Source organism: Phalacrocorax aristotelis, chromosome 11 (genome assembly GCF_949628215.1).
Source record: "Phalacrocorax aristotelis chromosome 11, bGulAri2.1, whole genome shotgun sequence".
Classification (NCBI taxonomy): Eukaryota; Metazoa; Chordata; class Aves; order Suliformes; family Phalacrocoracidae; genus Phalacrocorax; species Phalacrocorax aristotelis.
The window spans coordinates 23120998-23147832 of record NC_134286.1 but is presented as its reverse complement, the minus strand read 5'-3'; the positions used below and the strand labels follow the sequence as shown (position 1 = coordinate 23147832).

Below are 26835 nucleotides of genomic sequence, written 5' to 3'. Positions count from 1 at the left end.
TCCCGACCTCAAATATTTACCGTTTCATCGGCCAATTGCTGAGCGCACCATCGCGGCATGAATGCACGTACACATGCAGCATGCATGCACAGGCATGTGTGCTGTGCTCTGACATGCTCCCCGGTGAACGGCCGTTCCTCCCCACAGCCCCGTGTGCTAGGCAGGCGGTGCGTTTGTCCAGGAAACACAAAACGTTCAGCCACGGCAAGATCTACGGTGTCTTGCACGCACCAGAAAAAATATGAAAGCACAGACACGTGAACCTGGAGGAGACAAGGCGCCACGACCACATCCTGCTCCTTAAAAAGCCCCTGGGCTCTGCACCACGGGGAGGGGAGACGTGTATTTTTTATGGCTCAGGTAAATAAAGAACTTAAAGTCAATTTACAAGCAGCGTGCTGGATGTTTTACAGCATGCTGGGGATCTCGGGGTCTGCGCTAGCTAAGACAAAGGCAGGATTTGCGCTGTGCAGCCACAGACATTGTCCCAGCCAGGTCACCTGGCTGGGTCAACCCTACCAAGGCCCTTTAGTTTCAAACAATAACAGGTTGATCTCCAGGATAGAAACAAAATGCTTTCCATTGTCCCAGGAGCTGGCTCCATCTCCCAGGACAGCACGGCAGGGCAAGCTCAAACAAAGGACCCGAGCTGGCATTCCCAGCCCCCGGGAGGTGGGTGAGCAGCCACCGGGTTATATATTTAATCTCACAATGGCACCCAGGAAATGAATGGTGTCTCCAGGAGATGAATACAGCCCAGCCCATAGCAACAGGCAAACCACACGAAAAGATCTTAGAGATCGTGTACTTCTCAGCCCAGCTGCCATCAGGCGAGGAATCGAGAGAAAGGGTGTTATTAACCCTTCAAGCGATGGAGCTGAAGCGGCATCGAGCGTAGGTAGCGGGCAGGGGCTGGGACAGGCCACGCCGCTGCAGCTCCGGTGCTGTGCTCAGCGAGGCTGAGGCCTCAAAAGCAAAACACGAGGCTTCAAAAATTGGACGCAGACGCCCTGAGCCTGCCTGCATATGGTGCTCTGTTTTGGATTGCCGCCTTCTTACCCACCCCACACCACCACTGGTTTTCTTGGCTACTCGGGTCACACCCTCCTTCACCTCTCTGTCCTTCCCTCTTGCAGTAAGTGAAGTTAGAGGAGGCAAACACACTTGGAGTTCCAGCCCAATTACTGGGAAACCTGGAAAAACGACTGCGTTTTACTGGGTTCAGAAACCACCCAAGTTTGCCTGGGTGCATCTTTATATTGTGACTTGTAAGGGCTGCGCATGTCTCAGATGGGTCCCATCTCTGGGCACAGAGGTAAGACCCGTGCTCCAAACGGAAGGGGAAAAGAGATATTTCATTTTAAATCGAGGGCCCTAGCGTAGCCCTGAATACAGATTGCTGTTGTGACAAATGCTTATCACCACCCAGCTCTCGGAGCTGGGACAATGTCCTTCCTGTTCCTTTCTTCCACCCCTTCCGTGTTGTTCTCCAGCCCGCTCCTACCCAGGCCCTGCCAAAAAAATATTGTACCTCATGCACAAAGAAAAATTCTTTGCTGGCTTGTTTGAAGGACTGATAAGGCGAAAACGGAACAGAGCCAAGTGCGAGAACTGATTCCCAGCCTCAGGATGGGTTTTGTTCGTTGTTAATAAAAAAGAAAAGTGAACTCTGGGCCAGCTTAATTGCATTCAGTAAAGATCAGCCCTTCTATAAAAGAGATTTATGAGGGCACTGATGGTTCCTGGACAACCTGGGGATCTGATAAAGTTTCAGGTATAATAAATGCCTTAATGAGAAGACCTGTGCTTGAACACACGAGTGCCACCGAGCTAGATTTACTCCGGGGAAGCTGGTTGTGGTGGGAGCTCCTCTGTGCTAGTGACCATGTTTACAGCAGCAAGGGCAGCCCGCGGCACCTTTGCCCTCGGGACTGAGGGCCCAGCCCTTCTGCACGTGTATTCGGAGCCCTTCTGCACGTGTATTCGGCAGCTCCAGTGATACACCACTGGCAGACACTAAGGGGACAAGCACTGGGCGCGAGTGGTCCGTGTGGCTGGTACACAAGGAGATACCAGGGCTTCCTTCCTCTCCTTGGGAACCACAGGGGTGCCTGACACAAAAGGGACAGCCCTTGTCTCCTCAGAGGTCATATATATGCATCACATGCCTTTATACAACCTTTCTAGAGGCTAAGCAGGATCAGACCTGGCTAGGATTTGGGACATCTCAAAGGAAGGGCTCAGAATGATAGAGGTTTTGGGGGCACCTCCTCCTCCCAGTCCAGCAGCTCGAGAGCCTCCAAGAGTTCTCCTAAAATCCAGGCCATCCCTCCAGAAGGCAAGCAAGTGCACAGAGCAGCGTACAGTCACTATAAACCAGTGCAACCATTGGACTTCTTTTAACATTAACATCGATAGGCTTAACTGTGCTCCTTACCCCAATAACCACCCTAGATTAAGGTAATCAGCTACGTTATCACGGCCATTAACAGGCACAGTGCGAGAAGTGCAGGCTGGCAGAGCTTCTGGATGCAGCGGTGCTCTTACCTGTGTGAGTCCTCTGATGTGCCTTCAGGTGGGAGCTCTTGGTATAAACTTTTGAGCAACCTGCAAAAACAGAAAAGACACAACTTTCCCGTGAGGAAGGAGCCCTTGCTCAAACAAACCCAGAACATTTATATTTGAGGGACAGAGCAGGCCTGAGAAGCACTCTGGGTAACGGTATGCAAATAAGCCTGGCTATACCTGTGTTGTTTCGGCAGTAACTAAAGAGCATTTGTTCCCCAAGACAGTCACACCTTTACAACACTCCACCTCTTGCCACACAATCCTGACACCCGTGGGCATTGTGCCGGGAACTAGGGCCGGGGAGGGGAAGAGTCAGGCGCAGACTTTCAAATCCCCCCCTTTCCTCAACCAGGTCTTCGAGGCAGGATGAAAACATCAAATTCACCACCGTTAGCTGCTGGCTTTGTGCTGCCGTTTGTCTCTCTGGATTCCAAATGAAACTGGTATCACTACCGCAAGGATGGAGGGAAAATGTGTTTTGTAATAGTCCCAGCTCCAGCAGGTGTGGTGAAAATGTTGCAGGAAGCAGGAAACGCCAGGTACACTATGGAGCCACAGCTTGGCTTTCAGGATCCAGAATCCAGCCAGTGGGAAGCTTTTTCAGAAGATCAGCAACAACAGGTTTAATCAAAGAAAGGCTCTTAACAGAAACACCGTGACTTTGGCAAAAGTTTCAACAGCAGGCGTCTCAAAATGAATCATTCCTAGTTCCTCATTTCAGTTAAAATTTAGAAAAGCTTCTCCTGCTGCCTCTATAGCCCTGCCTCATTGTGTTTTGACAAGTATATTTAAATACAAATTTTAATTTTTATGACCTGCATAAGCAACAGAGTCATATTTTTCGTTCCAGTGTTTCCACACAGCCTAAAGAAGCCCCTTGCATGAGATCAGCTCTCCATCTTGCCCTGCTCAGGAGGTGCGGGAGCAGCTAGCGGCCCTTCCCCTCCCCATGGTAGGAGGGATAAGGGTTGGTGACCCAGTTCAAGTTTGCTTCTGAAGCCTCAGAGGTCCCTCACACTCAAGAGAGAGATGAGTATGCATGAGACCAAGGACTGCCTCCCTGCTGGGCAGAGAAACAAAGCCAGCCGAGCACCCAGAGCAGTTTGCAAGCCCAGAAAGAGCAGCACAGAGAAGCCAGTGCAGGGCACAGCTGAGCTTCATTCCCCCATGAGCAGGCAGAGGAAAAAGCGCTGGGGCCACCACCTGGAAACCTGGATCAGGGCGTTGCAAACAGGTCTCCCCTGTTCATCCAGTTACCGGTGCGAATTCGGCATCCCTCCTGTCGCTGCCTCACGCAGACCACATCAGTAAGACCTGCTGCCCCTGCCATCAGTCCTGACTGGTTTCACCTCTAGCTGAACCTCAGTGTGACAGATTAGAAGACGCCCTCCGCTGTCTCTGCATGTACACACTATCAAGCCACCCAGTGTTTATTCAGCACAGGCTGTTTGGTTGGGTTTTTTTGCACCATAGGTGTGTTCCCACCTTCTTATGCAGGCCAAAATCCTGCTGAAAACAAGCGAGCTTTGCCTCGGTAATGCATCCTCCAGGATGAGACTCTTGCTCTGACCAGTTCTGACAAGAGCAACGGGGTCTGTCTCAGAGCACTTACACCCTTAATTACACCCACTGTGATCAGCAGAAGGTAAAAAAAATCAGCACAAGCTGATAACCACAAGAGCATGGGTGCAGCTTCTGGCTCAGAAAGCCTCTAGTCTGCAGGTTGCCAGAGGGTGCGAAGCTGTGAGCACAGAAGGATCTCTCTAAATATGTCCTATTCTTATACACATCCTAGGGTCGCTCCAGGAGACAGGATCTGGCCTAGACGGGCCTCTGGGCTGCCCAACTTGTACCCTTGTACCCCAGAAAGAGCACGTAAGTCTTGCAGGAGGCAGTTAGGAAATTACTTTCCCCAGTCCACACACCCCCATGGGAAAACTGTTTGCTAATCCCCAACAGCCAGATGCCTGGGGCTCAGCCCAGGAAGTGGAAGGTGTGTCTCTGCACAAGGACTGGTGATTTTCAAGCCCTCACACTCGTGTCACTGGGATTTCTCGCTAGGGACACAATTGCTTGCCTCCCACGTGGCATGAACGAGAGTCTGTAGCTGTGGGTCCCACAAGTTCTCTGTGCACAGGGCAGGAAACCCTGCAAGCTCTCCCCCTGCAAGGCATTGCAGGTCTTTGGATGGACATGCTCTTGCAATGAGGTGACACACAGGGACCAGCTTCAGCTCTGGGCTGACCGTTACCCTGAAATGCCCTTTCACACCATCCTGATGCAGTACATGAAGCCAGGGAAGGATATGAACCAGAGATATTCAGTTCATTGCCTCTTTGGAAGAAGAAAATTGGAGCCACAGAAAGAGACTGTAAAGGCCGCTTATGCAAATTCCCCAGTGGTTTGCCACCCATTATGGGAGAGTGAGAAAGCCAGCATGGTTTCACCTGCAGAGAGCATGTGGCTGCTCAGGGTTAGGCAAGACCAGAGCGCAATGGGCAGCTAAGCCAGAATGTTTCCAGGAGCATCCCTGTGCTTTGCAGGAGTTCTCTGTCTCTCAGAGTCAGGCTTGCTTTTGCCAGAGCATGAAGGGGAAAGGAAAGGGAGAAAAAAGGCATCAGCTAGCACAGGCAGGATCGGCCTCTTCTACTCCCATGGTGGTGGTAGGAACCCCACTTCCCTGGGGCTCTCCACCCAGCTCCATAGCTCCCTTTGTCATGCAGACAAAGCCATTTCAGATTAAACTCCTGCGGAGGCCCAAGGCAGCCCCCAGCCTCAGCGTGTCAAGAAGACTCTCCCCCCCAAAACCAAGCCAGTACATCGGCCATGAGCATACCTGGGTAATCGCAGTGATGGATCCTCCTCTTCTCCAGCTCAGGGTTGTTGCGTCTGTTGTATTTTGGGGGCTGCATGGCAATGTGCCCTTGGGAGAGGGTCCCAAGGCCGTTGGGGACTGGAGGGACCTGGGATGACTGGACCAACTTCAGTCCAAAAGTGGCTTCATAGGATGGTGGGGGAGAGATGGTGTTGATGAGCTCGGGTTGATTTTCTGGGCTGCCAGGCTGTGAGTTGGGGGGCGAAGGGGGCAGGTTCACCCCTGGAACAGCGTAGAACTGCCCTGAGATGTTGAAGTTTCCCTGTCCCTGGGAGACATGCGGGTACTGCTTAAGTGGCCCTCCTGGCTGGACCGGTCTGTGGACCACGCTGGACATGGTGTTACCTGTGGACATGGTGACACCAGTGAGGCTGTTGATGGCTGTGGTGCTGTTGGAGGAGGATGTCAGAGTGGTCATGTCAGCGCTTCCGCTGCCAAGAGGCATCTGGTAAAGCTGGGATTGCTGTGGATTGGTGGATAAGGGGATCTCAGGGGGCATCTCCTGCTTGATGAAGATGTTGTTCACTGCCACAGACTGGGGCATGCTGAAGACACTGGTGAAGTCGGGCAGGGTCTGTGTGGGGCCGGAGGCAGAAGAGCAGGGCTGGGCGAAGCTGGTGCCAGGCTCTGTTTTGATCTGTGGGAATGGCGTCATGGGTTTGGGTGGCCGGTAAAGTCCAGTGCGCAGGTGCGTCGTGTCTGGCAGAATCACGTTGATGTTCACGCTGTACGGCGTAGAAGTGGGCTTCTCTGTGGAGAAGAACTCATCCACCACCGAGGCGCTCTCCCGGCGGTACTTCTTGTCTGGTATCATTGGGATGGGCGGCACCTCGTTTGAAAGGTACTTATCCATTTCAGACCGTGCCTATGGCAAGAAATACAGGTAAGAGAAGTCGTGAAGCGTGACCTTGACGGACTGGTGGTGGGAGTCCAACGTTCAACAGATACTTAAGCTAGCAGGAAATTGAGAGAGCAGCAAGAACGGCCGAGGAGTCACAGGCTGTGGTGATTTAGCTTCAGTCTCTGACTCAGCCACAGACTCCCCAGGAGTGAATCACTGTCCTCTGTCCCACTTCCCTCCTACCTATCTGCACTGATAACAAAGGATAAGCTAGGCAGAGGATGTAGTTATGAGAGAAATGTAGCCTGATAAAGAAGAGCCAAGCTTTAGATACAAAGCTTTGGTCACACAAACAAGAGAATTTAACACTAGAAATGGGATGAAATCAGAAACTCTGCTCCAGTCAGCCTCACGCTTTGGGTATGTTGGATCTGCAGCCCCACTGTGTACATGCTGACTCTGGCCTCCTTTAAACTCAACAGCCTGAGATGCGCTGCATTTTATTCTACAACAATATCTTTAATTAATTGATAATAATTTGGGGTATAGCCCTAGAAACCTAACTGATGCTGCCAGTAATTCAGTGGACTGTGAGCCTAAAATGGAAATTGCCAGGCACACTGTCTTACCTTGGTAAAGTGACTCAGCCCTCACCTAACCTTTGGTTTAGTTCTAGTTTTGTAGAACTGTTTGTACAAGTCTGGGTCCTCCAAGCTAACAGGACCTCTCGCTCAGACAATCACCACTTGCCAGGCTTCTTCCCTTCCTGGTTCATGTCTGATGCAGCATCCCACTGGATCCAGGCCCAATAATTCAGCAACCTGATGGAGCAATCCGCTAGGAAATTCATCCCCTGGCATTTGATTACTCAAGTTCTGCTCTTTGTGGTTAAAGATACCAGCGCTAATGCTTTTCTATAAAGCTACAGCCTTTAATTATGTGGTTATCCATGTGTCAAGCTCATTGCAAAGCCCTCGTAGACTCATTCATATGTAGAGGAGCTGGCAAAACCACCAGGTTTCCCTGGCAAAGCCCACAGGGCACTTCAGGAGAGCAAGCTGATCTCACCCCACACCCTGCATGCTTGAGCCCAGGTTTTTATAGCACTGAACTATGTCACTGGAGTGCAATGGGCCAAAGTCACCCCTGCTGCAACTTCATTGCTCTTAACAAAGCTGGACGGCATCCAAGAGATTTCTTCGCCCTTTCCAGCGAAACATATCACCTGTGCTTCCAGCTAATTCAAAGAGCCCTTGCACCTCTGCAAGCCATGCTGGCAACGCATGGGTAAGCTGGCTTCTACCCAAATACAGGTACGTGCCACAAATACACCCTCTTCTACATGGGTGTAAGCTCAGAGCAGCTGGACTTGGAAGTGCTACACTGCACTGGAACTGAGAACCTTGCACCAGGACTGTGTTTTTTACGCTATGCTTGCCACACCAGTGTGTGTACACACTGTGCCGTAAATCCTAACCATTCTCACTGAAAGCGCAGGCCCTGAAAAGTACCTGCCCTCATTAAAGAAAGCTATGTGTTGGCACTACAAGCTCACTTGATGTCACATCCTCACCTAACCACCTCTGCTCAGCAGCGCTGCCTCCAGCAACACCCCCTACCATGCTCCAGGCACACCCTAAAGCTCAGGCATCAGCAGGAGGCAGGGAAGAGCCTCAGGGACCCTCAAATCAGCCCTTGCAGACTGGTCCAAAACCTTGATTTCCTCTCTGCCCCCCCACCCCTGCAGCATCCAGCTTGGGCTCCTGCCGAAGGGAGAACCACGCCGAAGCTTTGAAGCGGAACCCTGCCAGCTCCTGCCCTGTGCACCCACACTGGCATATTACTGTTACCCTTGGGAATCAGCTTGCTCGAGGTAGTACCAGAGGCTCCAAATGCCGTACATACCTGAGCAATGAAATGGCCCACTTGCCAGGAGTGGGGGCAGGGGGAAGGAGTTGGATGCCTTTTACTTCTACACTTCCCTTATCTCTGGCATTTAACTTTCTCACCTTCAGTTCCCAAGGGAAGGTCTCCCCTACACACAACTCCAGTGGGTCCTTATAGGGCAGGTGACCAGGCAGGTATATTAAATGCAGAAAGGCACAGAGGGCCCTAGTTTCAGATCCAAAACCTGCATCCCCAGCCAGAGTTCCCCTGTCCACTGCCTGCCTCCCTGATCAGTGTCTCCCAGACTCCTTTTCTCTCATAACCACCCCTACCTGCAAAGAAAATTATTCTTCCTGTCATTCCATTAAAACCTGACAAATCCACCTCTGATCATGAGCAGGATCCTGGGAAAGGGGGTGTTAAGGGGCAGCTGGTCAGCAAAGCAAAAGCAACGGGCTTTCACTGGACAGGAAAGGATACCAGTCCCATCCGTAGCTGCAGCCCCACAGGTGCATGCAGGACTGGGACGGTGAGGGCTGCACCCCACTGGAATCCAGGCTGTCATAATAGAATAGAATAGAATAGAATAGAATAGAATAGAATAGAATAGAATAGACTATCTCAGCTGGAAGGGACCTACGACGATCATCTAGTCCAACTGCCTGACCAGGTCAGGCCTGTCCAAGTTAAAGCATGTTGTTAAGGGTATTGTCTAAATGCCTCTTAAACACTGGCATGCTCAGGGCATCGCCCACCTCTCCCGGAAGCCTGTTCCAGCATTTGATCACCCTCTTGGTAAAGAAATGCTTCCTAAGCATAAGTTCATTAAAAATGAACTGGAGAGAACTGTGCAACTGAGAGATATTCTTGCCTGATACAGTTGTTGTCCTTTTTTAGGCTTTTATGATAGATGGAAGCTGTTCTTCTAAAACAGAAATCTAGACATAGATTAATAGATTAATTAGACATTAATCTTAAGATTAATTAATGCATTGATGTTAAACGGTTCATTTTAATTGGTTGCTGGAGTGTTGCTACAATATGGGACTGACTCTTCTGGTGACTCAAACTTAGAGACAAGTCTTGGAATTTCCGCTTGAATTTTAGTCTATGTCCAATCCAAATTCAGTAGCTTGGGGGCAATATCCTCATGGAACCTTGTAGATACGGGCTGTATATATGTCTGTCACGTGTCTGAATTTCACTCAAATAGTATAATATTGCAGAATGCTGCTGATTGTGTCACAGGTCCCACATGGTGTGAATTTTGGGGCTGTCCTGTGCAGGGACAGGAGTTGGACTTGGTGATCCTTGCAGGTCCCTTCCAACGCAGCACATTCTACGATTCTATGATTCTGTGACCCCAAGGGCCCCAGTGTCCTTCAATGAGGGAGAAAGGGGCACTTTGCTTGTTTGTGGCCCAGAAACACCCACCAACCCTCGTCCGCTTGGGCACTGCTCGTGCTGGGTGCTGACACCTAACACCACGCCATTCCCCTAAGCATCTCCCAACCAATGCTCTATCCAAACAAACTCCTCGGGCCCACGGCCAGCACAGCTGGGATGACTAAGTGCTGACATGCCTGGGTGGGATCCAGCTCAAGTGTCCTGAGTGTAGGTGTCCCTATCTGGCTGTCACTCGTGGCTCCTTCCACAGTCAGTGGGGATCCAGTTAACGGAGACACAAGAGACATGGAGGAGGTAGCTTCACAGGTGCCCGGGGGGCTTGCAAGGAGGGAGACACCATGAGTGGGAGGGAGGCAGGAGGAAGGTGGGAGAGGAGGAGCCGCCATGTCCTCGCCAGCAGATCTGGGCGGCCTGTGCTGGGGTCGGGCGGGTGGGGGACAGTCCCAGCTCTTCTCTGAGGGGCTTTAGCGGTACTTCTCACCAACGGGGGAGCCGCGTGCAGAGGGAGGAAGGAGGAAAGCACTTTACCTCGAGAATGAGCGGCGGCATCCGTTGTTCCATCCTCATCGGGTGCAGCTGTGGGGCAGACAGGGCTGGGTTAGTGAGGCGGCCTCCCCCGCGACCCGGCCACCCCCTGCCAGCCTCCCCCCACCTCCCCGGCCCCTCACGGCCCCCGGGGGCCTTCCCACCCTGCCCGCGGGCAGGACCCCGCCACCATCACCGGCGCCTCCTCCCGCCCGCCGCCCCCCGCACATGGCGGCAGGCGACGGTTGCCCACCATCAGTTGGTGGGTAGCACGAGGCCAGCGCGTCCCCACATCGCCCCCTGCAGGCCGGGAGGACCAACAGCGGGAGGGGTGGAGCCAGCCTGGAAGTGGGTGGGGCGATGCCCCTTTGTGGGCGTGGCCAGCCCGGCTGTGGGCAGGGCTGGGCGGGAGCCGTGTCTGAGCCGGGCTTGTGGCCATGGCACCCCCCACAGGAGCCCCAACCCAGGCTTCGCCTGCAGACACGGGGACGGGGGTTCGGAGGCCGCAGGAAGAGCAGGCAAGGGGTCGGCACGCCCAGCCAGAGTGGGGGCGACCTCCGTTTTCCTCCTGCCCGGAGGTTGGAGAGGACCCGGCTGTGCCTTGACATCACCTTCTCTCTGCTCACCAACAGGGATTTTTCTCTTTTCAGTTTTTCATTCACAGAATCATAGAATCGCAGAATCATTAAGGTTGGAAAAGACCTCTGGGATCATCAAGTCCAACCCCCAACCCAACACCCCCAGGATCATAAACCACGTCCCCAAGTGCCACGTCTGCACGTTGTTTGAACCCCCCCAGGGATGGCGACTCCCCCACCTCTCTGGGCAGCCTGTGCCAGGGCCTGACCCCTCTGGCAGGGAAGGCATTTTCCCTCACACCCAACCTAAACCTCCCCGGCGCAGCTTGAGGCCGTTCCCTCTCGCCCTGTCACTGGTGACTTGGGAGCAGAGACCGACCCCCCCTCACTCCAGCCCCTCTCAGGCAGCTGCAGAGAGCGAGAAGGGCTCCCCTCAGCCCCCTCTTCTCCAGGCTAAACCCCCTCAGCCCCCCCAGCCGCCCCCCAGCACACTTGTGCTCCAGACCCTGCCCCAGCCCCGCTGCCCTTCTCTGGACACGCTCCAGCCCCTCAAGGCCCTTCTTGTCCCGAGGGGCTCAAACCTGAGCCCAGCATTCGAGGTGGGGCCTCACCAGTGCTCAGTGTCCTCTTTAACACCACCCATCCCAGCAGGGGGTGGGAGGAGGGACAGAGCAGCCTGCTGTGGGGATGAGCAGCGACTCAGTTCTCAGCTCACACAGCCACTCTCTGTTTCTACAGCTTAATCCTCGCCAAGAGGCAGAGAGGGCTTTGCCATGGTGTTTGGAGCTTGCCCAAGGAGGGCAGCCTCTTGGTGAATTTGGGGAGCAGCTCAGCCTGGCTGCACGATTTGGTGAACTCTGGGCTTCTCATGGAGAAATAAAAGATAGCTGAGAAACACAGAGGTTTCCAGAGGAGGCTTTGAGGCATGGCGCAAAGACCTCCAGAACTTTCCAGCGCAAACAACTAAGTTCTCCCACGCCTCTTGGGGGTCCCATCTAGAAAGGCTACCTTAGGGTAGTTAGAAACATTCATGCTGTGTCCCAGGAACAGGCTGGAAACCACTGGAGCAGGCAACAAGGGCTGAGCCTGCAACACTCACACAAGTCACGCATGAGGGGGTTTTTTTTGGTGCAGATGTGGGGCTGGGGCTGTGCCAAGCCCCAGCACCCCCTCCCTGGAACAGGCACCCACCACAAGGTGCTGTGATAGCCAGGAGACACCGTGATCAACTGCATGCCCTGCGCCTCAGGCACAGCCCCTCTCCTCTGCCCAGCTTCTGACAAGCTCCCCATGCCACAGGCCAGGGCATCTCCAAGAGCAAGGACAGGAGCAGCTTTCCCCAGGAAGAGCCTCAGCCATGCGTCAGGGCTCGGACAGACCATGCTTCCTGGCAGAAATGCGGCAGCGCCTTAAGCTAGACCCAGCTCCTCCGAGGTGAAGCTCTCAGGATCACACCACTGCCAGGCTCCTAGAGATGACTTGGGGGAATCCCACCTCTTCAGGCACAGGACCAGGTACCCCAACCACCCCTGGAAGTGGGCTCCCCGTGGACCTTCTCTGCAGTTTGCCTGCAGCTAGCCCATTCCTGTGCTTAGCAATCTCCAAGGTGGAAAGACCTTGGCAGGAATTAAATCTCCTTTCTCATTCCCTGTATGCACTACACCGTGCTTGCAAATATCCTGCACACCTCTCTTCTCCTGCCTCGATTCCCCCCAGCTTTCCACAGAAGGCTGAGGGCTCTTCTCACAGCTCTCACGCAGACCTTTTCTCCAAGGTCAGTGCCCAAAATAGTGCCCTCCAGCAGCAAGTTAAGGGGAAGAGTTATCCCCAAATCCCAAAACAGTATGTATCTGCCTTCTGTGGGTTCAGCGTCAGCCTGTTCCCCATTCTCATTCCACATCATCCACTTGCAGCTGCTGCTGCCTGCTTGCTTCCAGCGTGCCCATTTTCTCCTCCACAACCACTAGGTTTCACCCTAACCTCTACCATTTCTCTGTTCCAACAAGATTGTGGTAAAGCCTTTTCTCACCCTCCCAGTCTGGGGTCATGCACACGCTGTCAGGCTGGTCAGCCAGACTAGCAAGGGCTAGAAACCAGCCCAGCCTTCCCCCTCTCTCACAGAAAACCAGCAAAACCAACTCAATGTGCTCCATTTTCCCCCTTTTGAGGTGTTGATATTCTGTGAGTTGCATCTAAATAGAGGATGTTCCTTGCGAGGCCATGATAGACCACAGAGCCACGTGGCCTTGAGAGGATGGGTGGCAACCAGGCTGGGGATGTTGAGAGCTGCCATCCCTGGAGAGCCACTGGGATCCATGCGGTCTTCATGCCTGGAAGCATGAGGAAATGTTGAAACATGAAATCTCCAGGTCAGAGCTACACAGGTTTTGGGGTTGAAAGCTGTGTCCCATCACCCCCTTCAACAGGAAGAGACAGCTTCAGGAGCACCTGCATACTTCAGGCAAGCTCCTTCGCACATAATGCTTGAGCCTGCAAGCGGTGGTCCACCTTCCAGATCCTTCATTTTGGGGTCAACCACACCAGGAGACCAAGAAACCCCCCTGCTTTGCCAGCCAGCTGCATTCCAGACCTGCCATGGGAAGCAGCACAAATACAAAGGAAGCGCTTGAGGGCAAAGCGGGCCCCACCAGGAGGAAGCCCCCCGTAGGTGCCGGCTCTCTGCAGACTCCTCGGCCAGCCCAAGAGAGTCCTGGCGGCAGACTGCAGCCCTGCCTGGGGCAGCTCCGGAGAGGGCAGCTGAGGACGCTGCGGTGGGCTCACATGAGACAGGAATGACCTGGAAAGATCAGCCCATCCCTGCCTCCCTGTCTGCCGGCCACAGGCAGGGAATTAACCATTTTCTTGCCTTTTTTGAGAAGGACTTACCACATAGCCAGGGAGCTCAGTTCATCTCAATACTGCAAGAGAGATACCCACTGTGGCTGGATGGAGAAAGCCTCCAGGGCCTCCTAGCTGAAAAGCCACTAAGTCTTTAGTGGGTTCAGCTTCCCAGTTTCCTTTATAGTCACGAGCAATGCCATCATTGCAGTCACCAGAGATGAGGATGAGCTACAAGGTCTGGAGGCAGGCGTGCCCCAGACTCCACCGGCTGCATCGACAAGGGCTTCAGCAGCCAACACAGGAGCCATAGCTCAGGCAAAAAAGTGAGCAAAGGGGAAACACAGGCAAGGCAGCCATCCACAAATCTTCTGTGAGTCTGGAGGTGTCCAAACCGGGATCTATGGTGTGGCCAGGAAAAGAAAGCCAATAAGAATAGCCTTTCATACAGTAACAGCCCTGAACTCCTGTGGTATTTTTCCCTCGAAGTCACAGTATTTATTGCTGACCAAGGAGGAGGGTCTTTTCAAATTGCCAGAGAAAAGTAAGCCGAAAAACCCAAGCAGGACAAGGAAAGGGGTTAAACAAGCGCTTTGTCCACTCCAGACAAGGCCATCGGACACCGGTTTGTGTCACTGGGCCAGCAGGAGCATGCACCGGCACTTCCAAACCCGGGACCTGGCGACCGAAAGTCCCTGGAGGGCAACAAAACCTCAGCAGCCTCGGAAAGAGCTGTATGTTGTGAAGCACCCAGCACTGTGAAATCGGTGAAAACCCAGCCCTGCAAGCCAGTGGCTCAGTGAAGAAAGCAGAAAATGAAGCCCTGCTTCCCCCACCTTCCCCCAGAGTGGATTCTCCTGTGGCTAATAGGTGCTGACACCAGTCTTCCGCCCCTACCATCTGCCAATTTTCATAAATCCTGCAGGAATCTCCTGCCTCGGAGACCTCTATCCCTCTTTCAGATGTCGTCAAAGGCAGGGTGAGGTGTTATCAGGACATCGATCAATACACGCAGAATCCAAGACAAACATGTCTTGGGAGGACGCAGAAAAAAAAACGACGCTTGAGCCAACCATGCCATTTTGCCAGCGATTAACCACAAGCATCGTTAGAAGAGCGCCAGGCACGGCAGGCTGTCGAGGCAGGAGGCGGGACGTGTATTTCCCATGATTAAACGCTTTCTAATCTGAAGTTGATAAATAACAAACCGCCATAGAAACATCAGATGTTGTCACCACACGGGCAACAGCAGAGAACAAGGAGAGAAATCAATGTTTGCTAAACAGGCGCTGAGCTTGTAAAGTTGGCGGAGGGAGCAGTGGGGGGGGAAAGGCTCGGGGCAAGGGGGGAGTTTCTTCAGTACTTGCTAGCTTTGAGCCCTCGCTAGCCCCTGCCTGGTCGCAGCCCCCCATCCTGCTCTGCAATGCTGGGAGGCATCAAGCCCACTTCCCCCTTCCCCAGCTGGGTCTCAGGCTCTTGCTCACAGCCAGCCCCAGCTGCAAGGCTGTGCTGGTCACCGACGCAAAGAGTTTTTGGGAGAGGGGTGCAAGCAAAATGCCAGCTTCGCCCGTGCAGGTCAGCCAGCAGCACAACCCTGGGACGTGGGGGTTCAAGGGATGGGGGAGCGGCAGGGCACCTGCTCCAGGTGCAAGGGGAGCCCCTCCGTGGGGTGAGGGACCCTCCCCGAGCACAGGCGTGCGTGGGACAATGGTTGTGCCTGTTGTCCGGGCCTTGGGATTACGCAGTACAGCTTCTTTCTCATACATGCACCTGCATGAAACTCCAGCCTCCAAGGGAATCAGCAAACAATGGGGAGGACAATGATAAATCAAAAACCATGGCAAGTACCTGGCAGTGCCCCTTTGGAGGGACACGTTATAAATAGACCATATTTATATACAGATTTGGTTCAATATCAGCATTTATTGTCTCCTAGTTAAATATTGACCTGAGTAAATATTTGTTTCTCTGATCATTTGGTTTTGATATTGACCTCTATCGACGTTATTTTCTGTTTGTTCCTCAAGTCTTCTGGAACTCTCTGCAAAACGGGATTAGCAAAGAAACCCCCAGGGCTCTTCCTTTCAAGTGCACACAGGGCCAAATGTTTAGCTGCTGTAAATAAGAAAGCACCGTTGCAGGCAGCAGAGCCGACCTCTGCGCTTACGTAGGTGGGTGCTGGGCTGCGGAAGGCCCCGGGTGGACCCCTCTGCTTGCTTTATCTCAAAGAGGTTAGGAGCAGCTTCAAGAAACTAGTGCTGCCCTCGGAGGATTCAGCTGTGTCTGCATTACGTGCAGTGGGGCAAGATTCATCTTCGTTACCTTTGGCTACCTGGAAAGTGAGCACCGAAGCTGAAATTTCTGTGCAAGCTCTCTCTGGAGGCTGTGGAGAAGACTGCCAGAGGTGATCTATCCCACCAGCTTTCCATCCTGAAGCTTTCACATCTTGCCACTTGCTCCTGGAGCAGGACAAGGCCACAAAGATAAACCCTTTCTCCAGGTTTCTGCCAGGAGCTCATGGGTGGCCCAGGGCCTGAGCCACGCTGCTCTGGAGGGCTATTCTGGTACTCTTTCCTGCCCTTGTGTTTGAACTACCCAAGGTAATTATCACCTCTCAGAAACAATGAATATCCTTGAGGCCAAGGCAGATGTGGGCAGCTGGGAGGTTGGCTGGCCTCTGGCTGAGCCAGTAGGCAGCAACATTTCCAGCAGACTTGCTGACTCTGTTTGCTATTCCTTTCCTCTGACAACTGATAAAGACTCACTCAAAGGCAATCTACCTTGGTTATTTATCACAGCAATCGTGCCACTACGGTCAGCAATCCCAAAGGCCAAAGAAACTGGGAAAAAACACCCTCATCCAACTCCAAGGTCAAGTGCCTGGAAGAGGAGCAGGTTGGAGCAGCCAAGCGCCAGTGGGCTTTAAGAGAGCAAGCAGAGACCTTTCACAAAAATAAAGCCATAAATGGACTGAAAAATAACTAACAGGGTAGGCCTTGGAGAAACTGAGCTTGGAGAAAGCTCTGGCCCAGCTGCACCATCTCTAGGCCCTACCGAACACAGTGGCCATTCAGCCCATCTGGCTTTAGGCAGGTCTAGACTGGGGTGGGGAGCCCCAGGTTCATGTTAGAGTATCTCCGTTCTGATTTTGCCTTTTGCAGACCTACCACGCACAACCTCGGCACTGGATGGAGCCCGAAGGCAGGTGGGGAAACAGGGACAGCCCTTTCTCCTCACCCGTTGCTCCCTGCTCTGCCCTGGCCGGAGGGCAGCTCTCTTAAAGTCTGGGAGGGGAGGACATGAGGACTTAAGGGAGTCATGCCTTCCTACACAGCTTTCTATTTCTGAGCTGCTCTTGCTCAGCAAAGGCTGAGGTCAAGCCCATCAAAGCCAACTGGAGGTTTTCCATCAAGCTAACTGGGCATCCACTGTTGGAGGCAGGAGGCTGAGCTGGGTGGACTTTTGGTGTGAGCTGATACAGCCATTTGGACGGTTTTTCTGGAAAGGTGAAACAATCTAGTGTTATTTCAACTCCTAGAAGACCAGGAGGCTTGGAGCTACTTCAGCCCTAGCCGAAACATGCAGGATCTCAAGTGTTCCCCTGGTTTATGCATGTATACAATCCAAAGTTGACTTTAGATAGTCATTCAGCCCTTGCTAGTACCATCAACTAGAAGCAGGCCCACCTGCAGCTCCATTTCTCCTTCTCAGTTGCAGCCTCTGTTCCAGCACACCCTCTCCCCTGAATCTGAGAAGATGGAGGCTCTCAGATGTCACCGTTCCCCAGGATGACCTGGACAAATTTATCCACCTGTTTCTAGCTATCGCATGGCCATAGGATGCTGAGATTGTCCTTGAGCCTTCCAGCTCCCCTCCGGTTACACATCCGTGCCGCGGGCCCTGAACTGAGCGTGTCATGGGAGAGGCTGTTAGAGCTCATAGGGAGCTTCCCCAGCTGGGTTATGGGTGGGATTCATTCCACCTCACTCAAACCATCTAAAAGCTCGCACTCATCACCTTGCCTCCTCCGATCAGAAGAAAAGCAGCACATTCCCAGGGCAGGGTCTGACAAAGGCGGAGTGAGTCATCCGCTGCTTGCTGGGGCTTGTGAAGTCCTCCTGGCATTCAGCAAGCAATAGAACAGGCCAAAAAGCCTGTTCTTCCCAGCACAACGCGCAAGGCAGACCCAGTAATACCCCAAGCACGTCTGGGAAAAGCAAGGTCAGGTTTCATGTGCGGACAGCAAATCCCACCGTCCCTGTGGCCCTCAACTTCCTCGCCAAACCAGTCAGCGAAACAAAACAAACCAAACCCTAAGGCAGGTGAAAACATTGTGTTTGAGCGAGTAGGTCTCTGGGCCAACTTCTTTCTCCCAAGCTTGCACAGCACCGAGCACAGCACCAAGGCCAAGAAGATAGTGCCAGGCTCAGGGACCGAGGGGGGCGTAGGAGCAGGTCTGCCTGCCGCAGCCCCTCCTGCCGTGCATGCTACCCTGTGTATTTCCCAGCATCTGTGCCACCCGGAGGGTCCTTCTGTTAGCCCGAGAGCAGAAGTCCTCAAAGAGTTTCCTCACGATCCATTCCCTCAGCTTAAACCCTCTCTTTCCACATTTTCCCTATATAGAAGCAAATTGCCAATTGCTGTTAATTAAAGGCGACTGATTATGGCACAGGCCAATAACGGGCAACTGGCAGGAGGCACCGAGCCTCGGCGAAGCTCCAGCCAGAGCATTTTGGAGCCTGGGGTTTGCCAGCCCCTGGGAAACGCGGGGGCCGTGACACTCGTCCTGTCCCAGAGGTGATGTCAAACCGCCAGCCAAGCTAATGATTCTGAGTTCTCCCCAAAAGCACGACGCCGAACCACCAAAACACCAAATGTTGCAAGTTTCTCAGAATAAAATGTTATGTTCTGAAAAAGCCACATTTTGAATGATCAGTTGGGAAGGGGAGATGCCCCAATTTTTCCCTTCAATTTAACAAACTTGGGTCATCTCCACATGTCAGGGAACACCATCGAACCTTCTGTTCATTGCAAGAAGGATTCTCATTTGAATATATTCAGCCATCCCTGGGTTCAGCTCCCTAAACTGTCCTTGAGGAGCAGCAAAATGGAAGATTATAGTTGAGCAGCATTAAAATGATGGGCTGGATTGGCAGATGAGCAGGTACTCACATATCTCTGCCGTCTCCAGGATGGGTTCAGATTCATAGAATATATTGCCTTAGATGTGATAGACGTGATAACGGATGGATAACATTCTTTTCTCCTGCAAGGGATAAGTACCGGTGGTTTCGGACCAGCTATACTGGGACCAATTTCTTGCCATTCCCTCCTCCTGCTTGTACTGGAAATACTACAAAGAGCAAGGTCATTAAATGCATTTTAATACTTGCAAATCATGTCCTTGGTGGAAACTTTAAGGTCCCCATCACATTAAAAAAAAATTAAAAAATAATAATTTTCAAAGAATTCTCCAAGCATTTCTGAACTTAATGAAAGATTCTTTGTTTGAGTTTCAGTCTGAGCTTGGAAGGGGCTGAACCTCTTTGATGTGGTAAACAGCCCATGGGGTTTTTTTTGAGAGTTTTCATGCTAGCTCAAGTTCTGAGAACATCTGAATTGTAAACATTAGTTATCCAATCCCCAAACACCAACTGTACCCTGTCACTCACGTAATTCACCAATGGAGCACAAGAAAAGCAAATATTCTAATCAAGGGGCTCAGCTAACAAGATGGTCGTAAGTGTGATTATTTGCAGTGGATGGGTTAGATAAAAGAACTCACTGGACCAGGGAAGGAGAACAAAATAGCGTAGGTAGCTGACCAAACAGGTTTGAGAGGGGGAAATTCACAGTTGATGATGCACTGGCCAGAAATGCACTACCCTAGACTTTCGTGAGTAATTTCAGATGACTGTGTTTGCTTCCCACAGACCGTTCAGGAAGAGCGATAAAGGGAAATCCGTTGCATTTATTATGGAGTTGGAGTCCCCTGCTCATTTCCTCCCTTAAATACCTGCCTTTTCAATGTTCAAAAAAAAAACAACAACAAAAAAAACTGACCCAACAACATGCTTTTCTAGCTAATTTGCAACCTCCCCCATGTCGGCAAGTGGAAAACAGGTTCCAGCGAGGGCTGCGCAGGAGGAAAAGGAACAGCACACCTGTAATCTTTTTCTTTCTCGGCGCTGTCCCTTTCTCTCGCTCCCCACCTTGCCGAGCCAAACTTCCCCCAGGCAGAACAATCAGCCTTTGTACCACCCGGACAAAGCCATTGTGCTCCGACGAGCTCAAAGTTCGGCCAAGCTGTTTCATCCTACGCCTCGTCTGCTTCCAGCAGCGCCTGCGTGCGCACCCGCGCGCAGGCAGGGAAGTCTGTGGGTTTGGGGGGATCAAGTGAAAATAAAATAGCAAACACGGTGGCTGAGATCCCCCAGATTGCCCAGCCTTTGGCTCACCGCTAACACCGGTTCTGTCCAAAGCCTGCGGAGCGGTAGCAAGCTCCCCGCTGACAAGAGGATCTGATCTGCAATGAGCCCACCACCAGCACCCTGACACGGGGCTGCGGCAGGCAGGTGTCCTGCCTGGGGACTGTCCCCGAGGGTCTTCCTGCAAAAGTAGAGGGACAAATTCATCCCTTCTGGGGACTCCAGCTTAATTTCCCATGGCCCTGCAGACACCTGCCGGACAGAAAGCCCGTCTGACTTGCAAATCTGCAGGCTGGTCCTGAAAGCATCAGGCTTCGGCTGATCCCAAAGAAAACAGCCTGAAAGGATCCCTCCCTCCTGAGATCCTTCTAGCCAGAGGCCAAGCAGAGCTCGGCCGCGCCAGCTGCCAACCAACCATCCTGACTTGTGCTGAGAGGGATCAAGTGAGCCCGTTTCTCCTTGCCCAGCCTTTCACTTGACATCTCTGTCTCACCAAGATGTTTCTGCACACCCCTCAGGCCTGCACAGGCCGCTGGCATCCTTTGAAAATGAATTTTGCACAGCATTTTGCACACTTCTACAGAACGCATGGACATTTTTGAACCCTCCTGCTAAGCCAGGAAGATCCCGGAGGGTAGAACATCCCGGCCACCCAAGAGGGAGTGAGGCACCACGACTTCACACTGCCCGCAAAAGCACATGGACTGAGCAGCTCAGAGGAAGAAGGGACTGAGTCTCTAAATCATCAGCAGATCACACCAGCCTGCTCCATTTCCACGCCTGTTTGCACAGTTGTAAGCATGGGATCCTGGCAGAGGCCTGAGCTCAGCTCCTCGCTCAGCTGGTGGCGTGAAGGCAGCGCACGGCTCCTGCCAGTGTTGTGAATCACGGCTTGTCCGACACGTGGCGGTGCAAAGCCTGCACGGTCCCCTTGCACGGTCACAGTCTGGCAGAGGTAGGCAGGGGAATGCCTTTGCATGACAACGCCGTGAGCTCCAAGCCTGTCCTCAAACACGGGCACCGCTTTGAAAACCAGCAGTGCCCTGTTGAGCTCACGTCTGTGGTGTCCCCACACCTGGGGCCACATTCAGCAGTGTGACCACCTTCTCCTGAGTGTGCTGGGCACAAGGAGGACCCTGGGGGAGGACACAATACTTCCAGCCCTCTCTGAGTGCCCAAGGAGTGACGTCAAACTGCAGAAAGATGCCCAGGCTCAGCTACCCCCATCCAGAACAAGCTGTCAACATCCCATTACAGGCCCAGAGCAAAACTCCAACCATCTCCCCTTTCCCTGCAGAAAAGCTGAATTCATTCGTCTCATGCAACTCCTGACAGCCCAAGGAAATGAATCACTCCTTGGCAGCTGTGTGGTGGACTTCTACATCTCTACGAATAAATAGAGCAGGGCTCCTTCCTGGGCCCGATGCAAACCACACCTCTATGAACCATCGCACTCGTTCCGACCGGGCTGTGCAAGACGCTGGACCACCGGGGAGCAGGAAAGCCCATCCCTGGTCCAAGACAGCCACCATCTAGTCATCACCCCAGCACAGCCACATTCATGACAAGGATGTGGGGGCCCAAACCCATGAGATGCAGGGCCCTGCAGGGACAGAGCAGGATTAAAACAGCTCCTGCATCATCCAGAAATCTGGAGCACACCTAAAAATGCTTGGCCCACCTTCTACGGTGATAGCAGAAGCAAAATCCCTGCCAGAACAAAGTCAGAGGAACCCCACAGCACATACGTCGACCCCATGGAAAGGGTCTGGGAAAGCCGTTCACGGTACCGAGGATCGGAAGCACCAGGAAAAGCTCTGGGGGAACAGCACCATCCTGATACCTTCTAATGTGTTCAAGCACCTCCCAGATGCTGGAGCTGTTTTGTTCCCATGAGCGCCCCCCGCCCGGCCCTCGGGCAGGGCGGAAGGGAGGTGCACCAAGCACAGGGGTAAGAAACAGCCTGTGGGGCAGGAACCCGGCTTAGAGGGCACGAGGGGAGTCGTTTGCTACCGTTTCTCATCTTCCACCAGCACAGGCCACCCAAGGAAAGGGAGGCAATGAAGGACAAGCTGGCATGGGACTCTCCCCAGCCACACTCACCAGGATCTTCCCTGTCACCCATGACATCCTCTGCCCTCACGGGGTGCCCACCGGCCTCAACACAGCTGCCCCTGGGGCTCCTGATACAGGCAGGCAAGGGGTTAAACCAGGGGACAGGCTGTGGCTTTTGTCCATCTCTCTTCCCAGCAGCTTCTTCGCCAGGTCCTGACCTCACTCAGCACGGCCACAACCCCAGGTGACCCCCCGACATCAGACAGCAGCTCTGAGTTCATGGCCGGTACGACCCATTGAGACAGGCGCTGCCCTCCGTGAGCCCTCGAGGACAGGCCATTGCACCTGGCAGGCGGTGGCAGGGCTGACACCCCGGACAGCCCCCATTCCCCCCACCCCTTAACCGTAGCAATCCCAATCACGGAGACCAGCATGGGCCACCCCTCACCAGCACCTCGTGCTCCTCGCGACAGCAGGAAAGCCCGTTAGGAGCCGGCTCCTGTCCTGCTCGTGTTGGGCAGGGAGCAGGGTAAGTGCCATCTCCTTCCCAACCATGCCGGAAATCTTCCTTCCAGAAACACACCCAGGATCATGGAAACCCAGATCTGTTCTCACCATCTCACTTTCCATCACCACGGCTCTCTGCCCAGGGGCAGCTCTCGCAAGAGGGCAGTGATTGGGCTTGCACCGCTGAGGACCACCCTTACACCCAAGGGACGCCATGGCATAAAGCCACCGGAGGCTCCAGGAGGGATGGGGTGGATCTGAGGACTTGGCAATGGGGTAGCTCATCTACCGTGAGGTCAGGCCCAGCCCAGAGGGACACAGCCACCCATCTGACAAGCGGCAGATGATCCCAGGAGGGTTCCCCAGCCCCGGGTAACAACAAGGTGTCCAGGAGCTGCTTTGGCTCATCAGCCCTGGAGAGCAAAGGGCAGCGAGGTGGCAGCAGCGGATGAGCCCCGGTGCTCCCCCAGCCCCCTTGCTCATCAGGGGTACCTGGCAGCCAGGCAAAGGCAATGCCTGTCCTGCTTCTGAAAGGATTCTCTGGACATGCTTTGCTTTTGCTTTCATTTGTTATTTTTTACCTTCCTTCTAGCATTGGCCTCTTGAGATTTACAGGGGATAATTCTGTTTCTGGCCAAGCTGACTCAAATCAGAAAGGAAAAGTGCTTTTCTCTCACAAGCCCTTTCCTCTCCTCTTTTCTTTTTCTGTTTGTTTTTTTAATTCAGGGCAGGGAGGCTGGAAAGGCAGAGAAATGAGAAAAACTAATCGTAAACTCCACAAAGGATCTATTTCCACCTGACTCGGATCGAATAAAATTTTCAACAGCAAATAGCTCCCACCTCCCACTCTTGTTTGAAAAGCGATTTGTGGAGGTGAAGGGGGGGGCGGGTGTGGAGGATGGGGGGGGGACTTTGCAACCAGCAAGATAAAGAGATTAGCTTCGAGTTTGCTCCTTTCTTTGCCGGAGATCAGGGAGACAGAAGCTGGGAGAGCTGGAGCAGCGGGAGATGCCCTGAGGGCGATAGCCGGTGCTGGAGCTCTGACAGGTCACAGCCCTTTCCATAAGTCTTGTCAAACTGCTCTGATAAACACCCTCCTGGAGCAAAGGGTTTCCCAGATGTGGAGCCATCCAGCTTTTCCACCCTCCAGCTACGGCAGCTTCTTCAGCATCTCTCTACAAAGGCCACAGCCTTTGGCATTCGTTAAGAGAAAGGGGGCCAACACACGGAAAACTCCTCCCCGGGACATGTGGGGTCCAGCCCTGGGCTGTCGGGGTTTTGCCACCCATAACGCTTCACCCTGGGTGGGGTTTGCAAAGAAGCCCCGACTTGGCTGTTGGGGGCTGACGGGGTGATGCACGGAGCACAGGTGAGCTGGTGCTCAGCTCCAGCCCTGCAGCTTTCCAGCCTCCATCCCAGGGACCCCATCGTCCATAAAGGGACGCAGGGTGGTCTTACGGAAAAGGGATGACATCTCTGATCAGCTGCCCCCGAGGTTACCTCCACCCTGGAGCAAACCAGCGGTGGGGCAGCACTGCCCCAGGGACCAAACCGGGGTGAGAAACCCCTCTGCCCTTTGAAGGGCAGTGAGGATGGTGTTGTGGGATGAAGGTGTTTCCAACCATGGGTGGGCTCGGCATCCCCACGTCCCCCACGAGGAGGGCGAGAGGTGGCACGGGGCTGGTCAAAGCCAGGAGTCACCATTGCCCATCTGCCCCCATGGCCGCGGCCGAGGTGTGGGGCAGGCACCAGCCCCGCTGCCTAATCCCACCCCGCAGCCGGGGTTACGAAGCAGGAGAAAAAGCGAACCTCATCCTCCCCCCAGGGCAAACAGGGAGCTGCCGCCCTGGGACGGGCCCCAGAGATAACCCACACCTTTCTGAAGAGCCACCACCCGACCCTCCAACTTCGGATAACCCACCCAAACCTGGCGCGGCGGGGCAGGGGCTCCGACGGCCCCAGGGTTATGGGGAGAGGCGCCGAGCTGGGACCACCGCAGGGGAAGGAGGAGTGGGCTGCATGGCCTTCTCCCCCCATTTTGACCCCCACATCCGCGACCACCGCTCGCTGCCGCTGTGGATGCCGAATCACCAGGGCGTCATGTGGCAACACGGCAATGGAGACGCTGCCTTCATCTCACCACCTCCCTCTGAAGGACGGAGCCCCAAAACTGGCCCTTGGGGCACCAGTGCCGCCGGGAGAGGGGAAGCGGGGAGCGGCCACACAGCCCCAACCCCTGCCCCATGCTGAGCCATAGCTGCCCACCATGGGGATGCCCTCCCGGGGGTCCCCAAAGGAACGGCAGCCAGGGTGAGAGGGTCCCTGCGGGGCGGCCGTGGAGCGAGGGGCCGGAGCCACCCTCCCGCCCCGATCAAAATGGCGCTGGGGACACGGGGCGCCGGGTTAATCATTAGCCGCCGGTGGTGCCGGTCACCCCGCGCCCCAGCTCGCCCCGTTCCTCCGGGGCGGCCACGGCAGTGGGGTGGGGGCAGGCCTGGCTCACCCCCTTTCCCACCAGGAAGAGCGGCTGAAGGCTCTTTGTGGTGGGACGAGGGGTCCATCACCCAAAACACTGGCGAGAGGAGCCTTATCCCCCTTGCCTGGGATGGGCAGCAAGGCTTGAACGTGCTTTTGCCATGGCCCAGGACAGGGGTGGGCGTGCAAGAGGGGGCGCGTGTGCAAGAGGGGCGCGCGTGCAGCAACGCCCCAAAGCCGCTTATCCGGGTCTTTATCTCCGGCGCGCACAGGGGGGACGCCAACGGGGAATTTCAAGGAGCATTCCTTCCCCGCTGTGGCGGCGTAAAATATACATATAATAAAATAAAATAGAAAAATAACCTCCCATTCCCCCCCCCCACCCCACCCCATGCACAACCACAGCGATCTCGTCCACGTCTTTCCCAGCGAGCCGGCAGCGGCGCAGAGCCCCTCGGCACCCCCTCACCTGCCGGCACCGGGGGAGAAGGACCGAGCCCCAGCTCCGGGGAGCGAGCAAAACCCAGGCTCTCCTCCAAAACGGGCAACAGGGTGCTTCAACGAAAGGCAGGAGGGGAAAAAAAAGAAACAAAAAAAAAAAAAAAAAAAAAAAAAAAAAGAAACCAAACACACCCAAGAGAAAATCCAGCAGAGGGGGAAGCAGGAGCGTACAAAGCGACGGAGGTGTTGTAGCAAAGAGCAGCAAAACAAAGCAGAATTAAGTCAAAAAATCCACGCTTGTGTTTGCAGGAGGCATTAGCAGGCTCCGTGCACCTGAGCGGGCGAAGCTGGCCCCTTCCCGCTGCCCCAAGGCAAACCGCTGGCCTCCGCCTTACCTGCGCCAGGTCGGGCGGGTTTTCCAGGGGCCGGGCGGGGGGTTTGATGTCCTCAAAGACGGGGGCGTCTTCGCCGGGTTCCCCCGACATGGTGACGGGCTTCAGCGGCGTAAACGCTGAGGCGTCCTCGGGGAGCGGGGTGCGCAGCACCAGCCCGCTGCTCATTCCTCCTGTGCCCCTCGTGCCCTCTCCCCCGGGGGGAAAATCAAATCTTATTTTAAAATAATACAAAAAAAAAAAAAAAAAAAAAAGGAAAAAAATAAAAGGGGGGGGGAAAGGAAGGGGAGGGGAAAGGGGGAAAAAAAAAAACCTGAAGGCAGAGGCGAGCCGGAGCGAGTTGCTAATCCTGGGAGGCCAGGTGCCGGGTCGCGGGAAGGCTTTACCTGGGCTGCGGGAGGAGGAACGCCAACCTGGAAGCGGCGGCGAGGCCGTGCCGAGCCAATCAGGCTCCCGCCGACAGCCCCGCCGGCAGCTCCACCGGGCCACCGGCAGATAAAAGGCTGCCGGGAGCAAGCGGGTGGCCGGGAGCCTCGCCGACAGCCACGCTCTGCCATGGCGCCCGGCAGCACCAGCGCGGCACGTCGGAGGGACTTGGTCCCACTGGTGCCACCCCAACCCCGGAGCCCACCTAAGGGGCCGGGGAAGGGCCAAAACAACCCACAGCAGGGAAACCCTCTCCCACATTGAATCCCCTGCGCTGAAACAAGGGGTTTATTTTAGTTTTTAAAAGCAATGGCTTTTTTTTTTTTTTTTTTAATGAGAAAATGCCAATTCCCAATGAGTGGTTGAATTTTGCACGAGAAACGAAGTTTTAGACTCCTGCTTGCTCGCACTTCTCATTCCCAGGGGAGAAAAAGGGAAGGATCAAAAATGCATAGATTAAGTGAAGGGGAAAATGGATAAACCTTGGGAGAAAAAAAAAAAAACCAACAACAACACAACAACAAAGGAAAAGTTTAAAAAGCGCAGATATGAGGGCACAAGGCTTTCCAACTCGGCTCCTATGGAAAATCCA

General features: G+C 54.0%; 1 protein-coding gene across 2 annotated transcripts in view; it reads right to left on the bottom strand.

Moving 5' to 3' along the window:
• Positions 1-26633, bottom strand: part of LOC142063029 (Krueppel-like factor 5) — a 29163-nt gene extending 2530 nt beyond the window's left edge. Inside the window, exons 1-4 of one of the 2 annotated variants that reach the window (XM_075106304.1) lie at positions 25821-26633; positions 10107-10154; positions 5405-6308; positions 2548-2607 (exon numbers count right to left, since the gene is read on the bottom strand). In XM_075106304.1, the coding sequence (XP_074962405.1) occupies positions 2548-2607; positions 5405-6308; positions 10107-10154; positions 25821-26504 (1696 nt within the window). In that variant the 5' untranslated portion in view covers positions 26505-26633. Of the gene's footprint in view, positions 1-2547; positions 2608-5404; positions 6309-10106; positions 10155-25453; positions 25512-25820 lie in introns of those variants that run through there. The other variant, XM_075106305.1, reaches the window with a different exon arrangement.
• Between the last annotated feature and the right edge of the window lie 202 nt (positions 26634-26835).